The sequence below is a fragment of the Hibiscus syriacus genome, unplaced genomic scaffold, assembly GCF_006381635.1.
Source record: "Hibiscus syriacus cultivar Baekdansim isolate YM2019G1 unplaced genomic scaffold, ASM638163v2 tig00000916_pilon, whole genome shotgun sequence".
Taxonomy (NCBI): Eukaryota; Viridiplantae; Streptophyta; class Magnoliopsida; order Malvales; family Malvaceae; genus Hibiscus; species Hibiscus syriacus.
The window spans coordinates 1,605,541-1,621,367 of record NW_024061833.1 but is presented as its reverse complement, the minus strand read 5'-3'; the positions used below and the strand labels follow the sequence as shown (position 1 = coordinate 1,621,367).

At 34.0% G+C, this 15,827-nt stretch overlaps 1 protein-coding gene and 1 pseudogene across 1 annotated transcript; one reads left to right on the top strand and one right to left on the bottom strand.

Annotated features, from left to right (window-relative positions):
• Positions 1–1,961: 1,961 nt before the first annotated feature.
• Positions 1,962–3,514, top strand: LOC120117755 (probable NADH dehydrogenase [ubiquinone] 1 alpha subcomplex subunit 5, mitochondrial; the record flags this gene model as incomplete). The annotated part of the gene is made up of 2 exons (XM_039137991.1): positions 1,962–2,274; positions 3,155–3,514. Coding segments are annotated over 2 exons (501 nt in total), but the record flags the coding sequence as incomplete, so codon positions are not given.
• A 156-nt stretch (positions 3,515–3,670) lies between these two features.
• Positions 3,671–12,149, bottom strand: LOC120117009 (annotated as a pseudogene).
• Between the last annotated feature and the right edge of the window lie 3,678 nt (positions 12,150–15,827).

Here is a 15,827-nt window from a genome sequence, read left to right as displayed (position 1 = left end):
GCTACTTGGTCTTTCTGTTATCTGCTCAAGTTCTCAACTGAGGCTTATTCGTGTAGCTAGAGATTTTGATGCTATACAGTGTTGCTGCTGGGTCTTTAATTCCCAGGTTTGGTGCGACAGGCTACTGCTGGTTTTTGCTTATATACCTGTAGTGAGGTCGTTTATGTTTGATGAAGATGGTTTCTGCTGCTGATCTGATGCAACTCATTGGTGCTGTGTTTTTGTGGTATTTCAGAACTGCTGTCCATTTTGTTATAACTTCCTACAGGTGTTTCGTTTGTATTGGTGTTAGTATGATTTGGGGAGTGGATTGATGTTGAGCTGGGTTGAAGAATGATGTAGCTTTGGTGTTATGCAGTGTTATAATGCAGTATTTTAGCAGGTTTGGTTATGCTGGTCTCTACTGCAGTTCGGTTACTTCCCATTGCCGCTGTGTTCGATGTAGATCAATTTTTGCTGTCCATATCGTTCTTATTACCTATCGCAGCTTGGAATGTATTGGTGTTAGTATGAGTTGGGTTGTGTTTTGGGATATGTATTGTTTAATGTAAGAGCTATACTTGTATAAGATACTCGAATTCTTTGGATACGAAGAATTGAAGGAGAAAAGCTATAAAAATGCAGAAAACATCACATCCACCAATATAGAAGTAGAAGAAAGTGGCATTTTTTACCAGTAAACATGGAAGAGAAAGGAAAAGAATTGATGGAAGCCTTACTCCTTCATTTTCAATTTTCAACCACAAGTTTCAAGCTCCATTGTTTCAAATGCCTGCAACGACTTCAAGCTTTTTGCATGGCGCAAGGCTTTGACAACGAGAAAGAAAGACAAACTGAAAACTTCTAATCACCTGATTTAGAGATTATTGCTTTAAAATTTATTTTTTATTATATAAACATGTATATAAAGTTCATATCTTTTCTTAAATTAATATTTATGATTGACAAATGTTACACAAGTTAGTACTTAAAACTAATCCGTTATTTTTAAAATAGTATTTGATGTCAAGAATCATTAGTGAAGTACTGACACGTGTTTGAAAAACTTGTAATAAAAAATTAGAAAAAATATCAGCTGAGACATAATGGAAAATATTACATTCAATTGAATCATTATGAACTAAAATACAATTAGTTAACCCCATTCGTCGATCAGTTTTGACTGTTAACAAAGTATAACATAGGGGGGGGGCAGTTAGTTTTGTACTTGATTCATATAATATTAACTCGACACTCATAGATGTAAAACTCTTTTGCGTGAATTTACAAAAGTATCAGGATAAACTACATAGATGACCACTTAATTATTATTAGATTTCATTTTGACCAATGATATTTTGATTTAATCAATCACAATTATTTAAATGCTTCAATCAAGCCACTAACCGTTAATATTTAACTATAGAGATGACATGGATGTTTAAAAAATTGGCATGAATTTACAAAAGTATTTGACTTAGTTTTCATTTGAAATTAGTGTTGGATTGGTCTCATGTGATTTTTTATTGGTCAAATATATCACATCATTATTTCATAATGAAATAAATTAATTTTAAAGACAATAAATTAATAGAGGTATAAGATTGAAAAGAAAAAAAAATCTTGAAGTACCATATTATTCGATGAGGTATAATTTAGGGGTCAAATCGTTACTTAAATCTTGTATATATTTTCCTTTTGATCACTATGGGCTAGTCTTGGCCCACGAGAGTCTTCAAAATTAAGAGCCCATAAAGGACCAATAACCATCCGATCGATGACCCACACGACAAAACAATCGGTCGAGATTCGTCCATCCCCTGAATTCGCAACACACGATTCTACCACCACCCAACTCAACCCAATTACATTCTCTCAGCTCCGGTCCTTTGTTCATCGCAACAGAAGTAAAAACACCCGAGGTAATAGAAGTAATACAGTGCGCCGCCAGAATCCGACAACAAAGAAAAGGACAAAGCTAAAAAGTGTTCCTGCGATTGGTCGCGCGGCCGTTTTTGGCGAAGGTGAAAGAGACGACGGGGATCGTCGGATTAGACGTTGTCCCCAACGCCAGAGATGTCCTGATCGGGCTATACAACAAGACCCTTAAGGAGATCCAGTCCGTACCCGACGTTGAAGGCTACCGTAAGGCCGTGGAAAGCTTCACGCGCCACCGTTTGAAAGTCTGCCAAGAGGAAAACTGGCAAATGATCGAGAAGCGCCTCGGATGCGGCCAGGTCGAGGAGCTCATCGAGGAAGCGCGTGAAGAGCTCACTCTTATCGGGAAAATGATTGGTTTGTTCCCATTCCATCTCTCTTTATTTCGATTTTGTTTTAAATGTATGCATGCCATTATAGGGTTTGTTCTTTGCTTATGATTGGTTTTGTCTTTATGCAAGCAAATTTGGGTCAATTAGAGCTGGTTATTATTTTGCTTAATCAAGGTTGCATATGGAAAATCTGAAATTCTGTTAATAAGAAGGCGTTTGAATTGATTAGCCATAATTTAATAATGGACATGGGAATTGGAATGAATTTGATTGTGAAAGTAACATGGAAATTGACTTGGTATCAGCTGAGAATACTATGGTGGGGGGGCTATAATCGGAATGGTTTTTGGATTATGAAGAGGGATATATACATTAAAATTGAGATCAACATTCACTTTTTCTATAAGGTTAACACATTTAAATTAGTTAATGTTAATCAGTTTTATCTATGCATTGAATTGTGAATTTTCAGCAATCACCTCAATCTTCAAAATTTGGTTTGTTTAAATGTGAACCCTTACTTCACTGGCATTAGACGAGAGATATTTCGTGTTGTTCTTCTGGTTTTGCATTGTTTGTGCTTCTGCTTTGAAAGTCTGGTAGTTGTTTTACTTATCCCTGGCATATAGTTAGTTTCTGGTAACTCGTATTCAAAATCTATCGAGGCATTATTTTTAGCCGCAGTTGTCAATTCTTCTGGCCTACTCCATGTGAAGGTGTTTTCTGTGTTTTGGTATTATGTTAGTTGGAACTTTTAGAGCTGTTTGATGTGCATTAATCTGTTATCTAATGTCCAGTAAAGCCTCCTCTGTTGCAAGCTTTGTATGAAGTTAATTGCAAGAAAACTTCTGATGTTTTGCATTTTCTGAATAATGACATGCCATTCTACGTCATGTTGGTTGCAGAGTTGGATCCTTGGGTTGTTCCCGAAGACTATGAATGTGAGGTTATTGAAAACGATGCACCAGTTCCCAAGCATGTTCCTCTACACCGTCCTGGTCCTCTCCCAGAGGAGTTCTACAAGACGCTTGAAGCCCTTTCTAAAAAGGACGAGCCTAAAATCACCTGTTGGGAGCCACAAATAAAGGAGTAAAAGCAAGCTGAAGGCATTTTTGCTGGAGACACTTTGGTTTTCAAAGTTGAAGATTGCATTTTTCTAATCACACTTTTGTTTATGTTTTTTTCAATCCTGCATTGTGCCTGTTTCTTCAATACAACAGAGCTTAAACCCTAAAGACAAAGGCTGGAACCAGTTGCCAATAATGTTAATATAGTTTGGGTCCCAAAAATTCTGTTGCCCTGTGCTATTTTTCTCCATCCTTCAGAAATTTATCTAAATTTATCCTTTATTTATTGATTTTTTTCTTTAGCTAGTCATTATTGGATTATTCTGACTGAAACATAAATGAAAACAAAATGTATTAGACTCCACATGAGCACTCTCCTTTTCTGAAGGAATGCAGACGATTACCCTCTTACAATTATTTCCCTGTCAACTAGATGTGCTACAAATTTTAAGAAGCTATGGCAGTCTCTGCAGATACTATTGTTCTTAATTATATGTATAGGAGCCTTAGAAGGGGTATTTACAAGACCAAATGCAACTGCTAGTTTCTCACTGTGATGATACGAGTCCCTAGCTCTCATGCCGTGTCGTAGATATCCATGATTAATAAACTCGGCCTCAAACGATTTGATTTTCTCGTAAATTTCATTTGTCTGTGGGTGCGATCTTTCTCCAGCAACAAATAGGTGAAGTTTGTTCCGAATTTCCACCCAGCTCTGGCTAGGATTCTTCCTCAATTGTTTTTCCCTCATCAATTTGAGTGTCCTCTCGACTAAGTCACCTCGACTGGAGTCCTTGTACAAGTTTGCTAGCAGTATATAGAATGCTGGATCCGATGGGTCGATTTCAAGGCCTCGTTTTGCCATATCTTCAGCTAGAGGTATATTTCTATGAGCCTTGCAGGATCGCAGTAAGGTCTTGTAGATCAAAGAATTTGCTCTGTAGGGCATTGTTTGTGTCACTTCCAGAGCCTCTTCTAGACGGCTGATTTGTCCCAGTATATCGACTAAGTGAACATAGTGATCCAACTGTGGCACTATATCATATATTTCACTCATGGACTGGAAATGCTCGAGACCAAGATTGACTAGTTTACCATTACTGCAAGCTGAGAGCACTGACTAGAACGTAATAGCATTGTGATAGGGAAGCGGTGGCGGATTGAAGAACGTTGCTCTTGTTGAAGAATCAAACATAGAAAAGATCTAGACTCGATGAAGAACAATAAGGGATGAATGGGGAAGGTGGCGGCAATAGATAGGGTTCTTTAGGGTTTCTTTTTGGTGATGGAAACAAGATAAGAAATAAGATTAAAACAAGATAAAGAAAAGATAAAGGAATTGCAAATAAAATAAGATAACAAAAAAATCAAAAGATCTCCCTTATGAAGGTGAACGGTAAAGATGATTGATGACGTGGATGGATATGCGGAAAATCGATGGATAATGTCCTATCGAGCCCTCCTAGTCGTAATGAAAAGGCAAACACGATAATATGGCTCTAACATACTCTCCTAGTCGCGATGAAAAGGGAAATTGGAGTGTGAAGACTAATATCCCTCATATGAACTTGAAAGAACTCAAGGAGAAGAAGCTTCGAAAGCACAAGGCAATCAACACTTGCAAAAACGAACTCTCGTTGTATTATTAATCAAAGAAATCTTGAATTACAAAGTTTAATGAAGCCTCCTTTATATAGGGGCTGGGTTGTAAAGGTCCTAAATAACTAATGAATAAAATAATAATAAACTAAACATATCTTAACTCTAATTCTTAATAAAATAATAATAACTAAAGATAATATTTTTAACCCAACCTTAATTCCTAATAAAATAATAAATCTAATCCTAAAAGATAATGTATCATCCTATATTAAGTTATATTACAAATAATCAATAAAAATATTGAAAATTCGTAATATTTACAAAATCCCGTATTAATCCCGTATAGGATTTTCTGCATGTACCGTCTTCAGTAAAATAGCCATATCTTGAGTTCCCGATATCGTATTGATGCGATTCAAGAACCGTTGGAAAGATAAGAGACAGACGGTCGTATCTACAGAATAAATCTTGACTAAATAAGATCAGGATCCCATTCAAAATGTCGTCGTAAGTCTGCTTCTGTTCTGATCTTCTTTTCCAATGCTTGGACGAGTGGATCATTTGGAAGAGTTATTACTTCTTCCTTTGATGTGAGCCTTGTGATGCATGTATCATCCTCCCTTTCTTCAAAAAGATTCGACCTCGAATCTGAAACATTAAAGGGAGCAACATTAAAATCGTTTAATGATTCATTCACATTATACTTACCGAATAGATATGCTTTGAATCTTCGAGACTTTGTTCTTCTAATAGGTTCGAGTAGAAACATTAGTCCAAAGAAGCATGTATTATGGACTCTGGTGCATGTATCATTCCCCCACTCCTCAAAAGGATTCGTCCTCGAATCTAAAAATCCAAGAGAAAGAGACTTAGATGTGTTGAAAGGAAAACTTGTGAAACATTTACCAGGATCAATGTGATGTGTCTTTATACGTTTCAGTCGAGGTTTCTTCTTTATAGGAACTGATTTCTTGTAGTCTTGAAATCCTCTTTTGCATATAAGTCTTGTAATCTGATGTTTAGGTTGAAATTCAACATGGTGTCGACCATTGTTTGCTTTCTGTATGATTTCTTCAAATAATTTCTCCATGGTTTTATTCATTTGTGGTGAGAATGAGTGTTTAAAAACCATGTCAACTGGTTTGTTAAAGTAATCCCTTAAGTCTCCTAAGTGTGGTTCATGAATTAATAATTCTCGACAGGAGATTTGTGGATTGTAGAACCTGTTTAGTTGGCAAGGAAACTCATATACAAGATAAAACTCATTAAAAGTACTTTTAAAAGTATAGGTAGAAATATCAGAAATATTCGAGTTATCGTGATATACATCTTTTATATGTTCAATTCTTGGAATAGTAGCATGCTTAAGAGTATACCTTCGTGGTAGTGCATCGTCTAATGTGTTTTGCTTACCTCGGTCAGCTACGCACTTAAAGGAGTTGTGTTTAGTATGGATGACAACTTCACGAGCCTTACCTTGTAAGAAGGAGAAGAAGTATGTTACAATGTCATTAAAATGAGTAATAAAATACTTACCTTTGGACTCCCGTAAATCGTGACTCTTCATTGATATGGCATAGTGATCAGGGCTTTCAGGTGGTAACCCGTCAGGAGGGTCACTTAATATTATTCGACAACTCTTGGCTATGGAAGATGGTGTGGGCCAGTCTCGTGTTGCTTTTACTATTTCATCATTTACATGGATTTCATGTGCACGAACTATAAAGCCTGTAGAGTTGTTCAAATCATGTTTCTTCATTAAGATGGCGTCAAGACTAAGGCTTTCCTGGATGTAGCCTTTTTGTAACAAATCCAACTCTTTGGTTTCTTCGAGATTGTATGTTTGACGAGGTATGATATAACCTTGAATTAGATTGGTTTGGCATTGTTTTCCTCTTTTCAGTGGTAGTTCGTTAGGTAGATCACCTAACACTTCTCGAAAATCCTGTAAAAGAGATGAAAACACACTAGGCAAATCCTTGTTAATGTTAGAAATCGAAACAATTGATTCCCTAAAGCGAGCAAGGATGCAAGGTTGTTTGTAAAGAAGGTTCTCTCTCAATTCTTTTGTGCTCACACATAGATTTTGAGTCACTCTTTTCTTCTCACATTTAGGTTCACTCACCTCCCATAGGTCATTATTCTTTTGGCTTTTATAACTAGTGACCTCTTTTGCTTTTGTCTCTTTCTCAACTTTTTCTTTTTTTGCTTTCCCTACCTCCTCACAAATTATTATTTGATCTTTAGGTACTGAAAGTGTGTCATTCTTTGCTGGTCGTTCTTTCTCCTTGTCAGGTTTGTCATCTCTTGGCTTTTTCAGAGAAGATGGAGTAGAAGATGAGGAAGGATTTGAAGGATTACCTTGGTAAGAGGATGAAGTACCTTGGTAATGTTCACTGATTCGAGATCTCCTTTGGATTTGTGATTCGATTGTCATTGCTTTCTTTAGTGTATCTTCAAGGTTTACGTACCCTTGTAGATCAAGAAGATCAGTGATGTTTGAGTTTAAGCCGACGACGAATCTTAACACGGTGACTTCTTCTTTTTCGGTTATGTTAGCCCTATTGAGTAAGGACTGCATCTCCTTGTAGTAATCTTCAACTGAACTTCTACCTTGTCGAAGTCGGTGTAGTCGTTGTTTAACTTCTCGTGTATAATGTGTCGGTAGGAATCAGTTCCTCATGGTTTGTTTGAGGTCGGTCCAAGAAGTGATTGTTGGAATTTGGAAGTTCTGGATCTTTTTCCTTGTTTACATCCACCAAGTTCGAGCATTTCCTTCAAATTGTATGGTGATGAGGTGAACTTGTTTAGCTTGGGGGCAGTCATGGTATGCGAACATGAGATCAACTTTTCATTCCCATTCGATGTACCTGTCTGGATCGTTGTCTCCTTTGAAAGACGGGATCGTGAACTTTGGTTTTGTAAAGAGTTTGGGTTCTTGGAAACGTGGTTGTTCTCTCCCGGGTACCAAAAGTTCAGTATTGTTTGGTCTTGGATTCTAGTTTGGTAGACCCAGTTGTGGTTCTTGTCGTTCTCTCACGATTTCATCAAATCTTTCAACTTGAGTCGTGAGTCGGGCAAGTGTGGCTAAGATAGCCGTAAGTGTCTTGTTGTTATCGTCGCCCATTCTGAAATCATAACACTCAAAAGAAAATTTTAAAGTAAAATAAAAATAAAAGAAAGAAAATTCAACAAAGCAAGAAACCTCACAAGTCACTCCAAGAAAGTAATACAATGAGAGGCAAGTAAGCCGATCTTGTACTCTTTAAAACTCACTTTACCAAGTAGTCTTCCACAGTTCGTATCGAAGTTTGATTACTAGCAAAGATTATAAGAAAAACTTAAAAGTTCTAAGAGGCCAAACAAGGGTTAGACTCCAAGAGAACGAGAATGCAAAGAAGGAATAAATATGCAAACTCTTTAGTCCTACTAACACAAGAAAGATAATGTGTTATATAATGCAAAAGAACAATAAAAAGAAAAAACAAAAGAACCTAAAGCACTAAGAGTCAAAGAAAAAAAAGAACCAACCCAGAAACCTGGAAAACGCTGGATTAACTTGAGCAATGTTTTTGAGAGGGTTATCGGTGTCCGAAAATTTTAGAAAAATTCTTAAATGCTTTTCGATGTGTCAAGAAACCACCTGTAAAATTTTAGAACCAAATACCTTCAGTAGTATCCAGTGGACTCTGTTGAACGGTGAGTCCTCAAACAATCTATTTTTCTTGATCGCTTTGTTTGAAGGTGTTCTTGATCTCCAAATCTTCTTCTTTTTTGTGTAAATGATCTTCAATATATGAAGTTGCAATCTGGAAATTTTCACCACGAAATTCCTCATGTAGAATTTTCAAGAAATTTGACAAGATCCTAGATCGAATCTGCCAATGAAACTTGAATAATGTATTTGAAGGCACTAATGAACTCCGATTTGGGTGAATTTTGGACTGGAGATTTATATTATGATGAATATGATATCTAGAGAAAATCATACCTAAATACATTTGTTTGTAATTTTTTTTGAAATTTTGGCTTTTTTATTTTTTTTTGTGTGTTTTTTTGCCTTTTTTGTTTTTTTTTAAATTTTTTTTTAAAAAAAATAGTAAACTAACAAGAAGGATTTGAATCTAAATTAAAATTAAATAAAAAGAACCTGAAACGACGAATCTTCTCCGGACTAGCTCCGTTAAGATACCTTGACGGTTTTGTGTGCAAGAACAAACAAGATTCTTTCCAAGAATCTGCCCAAATCTGATACCAATTGATAGGGAAGCGGTGGCGGATTGATGAATGTTGCTCTTGTTGAAGAATCAAACATAGAAAAGATCTAGACTCGATGAAGAACAATAAGGGATGAATGGGGAAGGTGACAACAATAGATAAGGTTCTTTAAGGTTTCTTTTTGGTGATAGAAACAAAATAAGAAATAAGATTAAAATAAGATAAAAAAAAGATAAAGAAATTGCAAATAAAATAAGATAACCAAGAAATTAAAAGATCTCCCTTATGAAGGTGAACGGTAAAGATGATTGATGACGTTGATGGATATGCGGAAAATCGATGGATAATGTCCTATCGAGCCCTCCTAGTCGCAATGAAAAGGCAAACACGATAATATGACTCTAACCAACCCTCCTAGTCGCGATGAAAAGATAAATTGGAGTGTGAAGACTAATCTCACTCACAAGAACTTGAAAGAATTCAAGGAGAATAAGCTTCGAAGGCACAAGGCAATCAGCACTTGCAAAAACGAACTCTCGTTGTATTATTAATCAAAGAAATCTTGAATTACAAAGTTTAATGAAGTCTCCTTTATATAGGGGCTGAGTTCTAAAGGTCCTAAATAACTAATGAATAAAATAATAATAAACTAAACATATCTTAACTCTAATTTCTAATAAAATAATAATAACTAAAGATAATATTTTTAACCCAACCTTAATTCTTAATAAAATAATAAATCTAATCCTAAAAGATAATGCATCATCCTATATTAAGTTATATTACAAATAATCAATAAAAATATTGAAAATTCGTAATATTTACAAAATCCCGTATTAATCCCGTATAGGATTTTCTGCATGTACCGTTTTCAGTAAAATAGACATATCTTGAGTTTCCGATATCGTATTGATGCGATTCAAAAACCTTTGGAAAGATAAGAGACAGACGGTCGTATCTCCATAAGACATCTTGACTAAATAAGATCATGATCTCATTCAAAATGTTGTCGTAAGTCTGCTTCTGTTCTGATCTTCTTTTCCAATGCTTGGATGAGTGGATCATTTGGAAGAATTATTACTTCTTCCTTTGATGTGAGCCTTGTAATGCATGTATCACATCTGGTCTAACTCTTGATAGTTTCATATCATCAAAAGCAGAGAGAGCAGAGGAAATGTACCCGTTCGATGCCAATCCAGATATCAACCCGTTCCATGAAAAAGTATCGGGCACTGCAATCTCGCTGAAGGATCGTTGTGCATTGCCTATGAATCCACATTTTCCATACAAGTTTACTAGTCCATTTAAAACAGAAACCCACCTGCACAAACCAGATTTTACGGAATGACAGTGAAGTTGCTTTCCAGTAACCACTGTGCCCAACTCGGCTGACGCAGATAGGAAGCTGGCCGTACTGAATTCATCAATCTTGATATCAACATTATTCATATCAGTGATAATGTTCAACGCCAACTCATGATGACCCATTTGATTCATTCTTGAGGCCAAAGTAGTGTATGTGATTGCATCTCTACAACTCATCATATCAACTATTCGCCGAGCGTCATCTAGAAGCCCAGATCCGGCATAAAAATCTACAAGAGCATTCTGAACAACTGTATCTTTATATAAGTTTGTTTTAACAACATGTCCATGTAGCATTAGTGTCTGAGGAAGCGATTTTGCAGCATTGAAGGACCCAATGATGCTAGAGATGGTAAAAGAATTCGGTTCCACTCCTGCTGCTCTCATTTATGTAAATAAGCGAAATGAATAGCGTTGAAAACCAAGTTCAGCAAAACCTGCAATCAAAGAGGTCCAAGAAATGACATTCGGTAAGCTTATTCCTCTAAATGCTCTCAGCGCATCATCGACTTTATCGGAGCATTTGACATACATGTTGACAAGAGCATTTCCAACCGAAACATCATCCTCCAAACCGGCCACTACCGCCCTCGAGTGAACCTGTTGACCGAGTTCTAGACACAACATCAATGAGGAAACATTCAAGATGCTTGAAACGTATAATTATTCGGTATAAAACCAGAGACCCTCATATCACGAAATGTAGCAACAGCTTTCGAAACATAAAGTTTTGTGCAAACCCAGAAATAATAGCAGTCCATAACAGGGTATCGTATTTGGGAGTCAAATTTGAGACCTTTATTGCATCTTCAATCCTTTGACATCTCGAGTACATATCGACCAAAGCCGTTTTCAATACCACATTCAACTTTACTCCCCACAATATCATATGAGCATGAACCAATTTTCCATAGTTTAAACCATGGACACCACAAGCTCCCAAAAGCTTCACAAAAGTAAACTCATTTGGAGTAAACCCGGCCTCGACCATATCGACATAAAGTCGCAAAGCCTGACTCCATCGCCGAGCTTGAACACAAGAAGAGATCATCATTGTCCAGGAAACTGTATCATGATTCGCCTTCTCAATAAACAAGTTAGAAGCTTCACCTATTAAATCAAAATTGGAGTAAAATCAATCAAACCGCTAATCAAAACTGGGTTCTGATCAAACCCTTGCTTTATCATATAACCTTGAATGCAAGTCCCATACTCAAACTCTCCAAAAGCCGAACATGAACGCAACACTATCGACAACGTAAACTCATTCGGGCATTGCCCAGATATTAGCATAGAATCGAAAACTCGAAGGGCCATTTCATGGTTTCCGCTCTTGACATAAGCCGATAGGATCGCAGTCCAAGACACGACATCTTTTTGCGGCATTTCGTCGAAGAAGTGGCGTGCCTTGTCCACTCCAAAGCATTCAATATACAGAGACGAGAGGGTGTTGTTCAAATATAAATGGCGTTGAAGACCCAGTTTTATTATGGGACTGTGAATGTACATACCTTCTCTGTAAGCGTTGGAGTTGCAGAATGACAGGATTCTTGAACATGTTTCTTCCAAAAGTGTTGTTGCTTCGCTTCTGTTAATGACCCTGTTGGCCGTCTTGTAAAGCATAAACATTAATAATATGGAAGCAAATTCTTTGGGGGGGGGGGAGGAATTGAATATTCTGCTTATTCAGAACTGGAGCTTTCTTGTTTGATACTAATAGATTCGATATTAGTTCTGAAAGCAACTAGTTTGATTGCTTGAAAGCGTCATTTTCCTTCAGTCTCTCTCTTGGTCTTATAACCTCTACGTGTTTTATTATTAAAGGGTAAACTACTCAAATGATCATCTAATTATGCTTTGGTATCGATATGACCACCATACTTTTAATTTTATCAATATGACCATATAATTTTGGCTTAATATCCAAATAAGTGCCCAAATTATGTCCTTTTTTCTAAATAGGTGCCTAACATTACAAACGTTACCACTTTAGGTGCCCAGACCTTCAACGACGTTAATTTCCTCCGTTAAATGACACGTGTCACAATTTGATAATTTAAAATTTTTTATATAAAATTACATATTTTTAAAAAAAGAAAACACATAAATTTTAAAATAACCCCAAAACTTTAAAAACTTTCATTTCAACTCCTAAACCCACGTCGACTGCCTCCCTTTGCCGTCGACGAAGCTTCGCCTGACCTCGCCTCCCCCGACGAACAAAATCCCTATGAAATTGTGATCGATTGACAGCGAATTGACGTTTTATACCTCGCGAACCCTATGATGAAAATCTTGATCCCACACAATTCCGACAACTAATAGGCGACAACTACGACGACGTATAACTATGATGAGGGCAAAGACTACATCGGTGACAGTGGTCGTGGCCAGAAAGAGTGATGATGGCGGTTAATGTTAGGATTTAAGGATTTTATGGATTTTGAGGTTTTTTTAAATTTAAAATAAATTATGTTTTTTAATAAATATAATAATATTTTTAATATTTTTTTAAAAACTAAATTTCAAAATTACCAAATTGTGACACTTGTCACTTAACGGACAAAACTAACGGCCGTTACGTCTCGGGCACCTAAAGTGGTTACGTTTGTAACATTAGACACCTAGATGGTCCAAAAAATGTTGTAGGTACCTATTTTGGTAAAAAAAATGTATAGTTTGGGCACTTATTTGAGTATTAAGTGTATAATTATTTAAGTAGTTTCAATCAAGTCATCTATCATTAACATTTAATGAAAGTGTTGACGTGACAGTTAATAAAATTGACATAATTATACATTTAATCTTTAATATTTATATATTCTATCAATTTAGTCTTAATTTTAATTTTAAAAATTTAATCCTCCAATCCAACATGATTGGAAGACTCCTTAATTTAATTTATATTTATTTAAATATATTTTTCTCCACCATCTGATGTAATGAAAATATATTGAATATAAAAGCTATTAGAAGAGTTTGAACTTGGGTCTCCAATAAGTTATGGCCTCCTTCTCCCACTACACTAACAATCATATTTAATCAAGGTGTTACAACATGTGTTATTTATCTTATATTATAAAAAAAATAAAAGTAATAAATCTTGTTTATAAGAGAATATACAAGCACCAAAATCATTGAAGCAAATTAACTATTGGTTTATAGATAAATATATTTTATATGTATTTTAAAATATAGTTAATGTATGATTTAAAATAGAAACAAGTTTAATATTTTCAAACTAATTTCAATATTTTTATTTTATAAAAATAAGTTTAATATTTTTAAACTAATTTTAATATGTTTTTATTTTCTATATTAATTAAAATAAATGTAATATTTTTAAATTAAATTCAAGTATAATATTAAATTTAATTTGAAAATATTAAATACATTATATTAAATTTTAATTTTAAAAGTATTTTTATAAATATAGAAAATAAAAATGTATCTAAATTAATTTAAAATATTAAATTAATTTAAATTTTAAATCTTACGTTTATTATATATATATATATATAATAAATTTATTTATAAGCTAAATATGGTTGTTGGTGTAGTGGTAGAAGTATGCCTTTATCTCTTGAAAACTTAGGTTCAAACCCTTTTAACAACTTATTCTTTTAATTTGTTTTCCTTACATCAGATGTGGTGACATGATTGGAGTAAAAATTTATTTAAATTAAATTAAGAAAGTCCTCCAATCATGTCTTGACATATGCATCATGACACATTACCATTGACATGTGTCTTCGTATGATTGGATGATTAGTTTTTTTGAATTAAATGAAAATAAGACTAAATTGATATAATATGTAAGTATTGATAACTAAATGTATAATTATGCTATTTTGTTAGCTGTCACGTCAACATTTCCATTAAATGTTAATGACATGTGGTTTGATTGAAACCACTTAAATAGTTATGTGGTCATATTAGAAAAATTAAAAGTATGGTGGTCTTATTGACCCAACCCTATAATTAGAGGGTTATTTGAGTAGTTTACCCATTAGTAAAATATATAATATTATAAAGAGTAAACTACACTATTAGTAACCAATCTATTGTTTATCTCTTATTTTAGTCACTAAACTATTTTTTTTTTATAAAAGAGACTAATATTTTTTCATATTTTAGTTACCGGACTTTAAAATTATCTTTAAAAACTATTTTTTGATTTTTTTAAAAGTATTAATTTAAATTATATTTTAATTTTATTAATATTATGATATATCAATTAACTATAATAAAAAATACAAAATATTTTATGGTAACTATAATTTGTTGTGAAATAAGAAATAGCGAAGCAATGAGAAGAATAAGAAAAAAAGATGTAAGAATAAGGAGAGAGAATTATATTATTATCTCAATATGAGTTGTGTACAATGCTTCTCTAACATCTATATTTATAGACATAAGTAGTTGATGTAATATACAACTCTAATACTAATGGATATTAAAGACCTAATAATAATGTACATCAAAAATCATATCTTATAAATAGAGATAAACATCCACATAAATAAATAAATATTCATAATACTCCTCCTTAGATGTCTATTAAGATATCGTGCCTCGCTTAAACCTTACTAAGATAAAAATCATGTGGAAAAGCACGAACCAAGTTACATCAATGGTTAAATGAGTGATTATTATATCTAGAAATTACCCTATATTAATAAAAAAATCATGTAAAAAAACTTAATGAAGAAAAAAAAACTAAACATATATTTAATTCGCATAACATGTTGTCTCATTAAAAATTTTACCAAGAAAATCCAGTGGGGCAAAACCTTGGTTAAGAGAAAAAGAGTGCAACACATATTTACTCTTCCTCATAATCATATCAGATAAGATTTTTGAATTTTACAGTTTAATCTTAAATACAATCTTCAAATGTTCAAATAAACAATATACTAGTAAATAGATCTTTCAAATTATTGCTTGAACATATTCGTCGAATATTTATATTATTATTCTTTTGAAGATCATGAGGGTGAAAAATTTAGGGAAATATATTTCCTTTGATGTATCTTGTTTTCAATTGAGTTATACATTATGCATTATCTTTGTATAAGATAATCAACATCTTATCATATGAAAGTAAATTACATATCTTCTGGATTTGTTAAGTTAATAATTTCATCTAAACAATTTCTTAGTTTATATTATGTATAATAATTATTTCTACATTATTTATATATGCATTAAATAATGTTTAAACATCTAAAGATAATGTTCTTGTAGCACTTATATAGTACTTTTGGACCATTTAAGACAATACCCATGAACGTGCGTGCACTCAGCTCAGTCCTTCTCTTTAGCT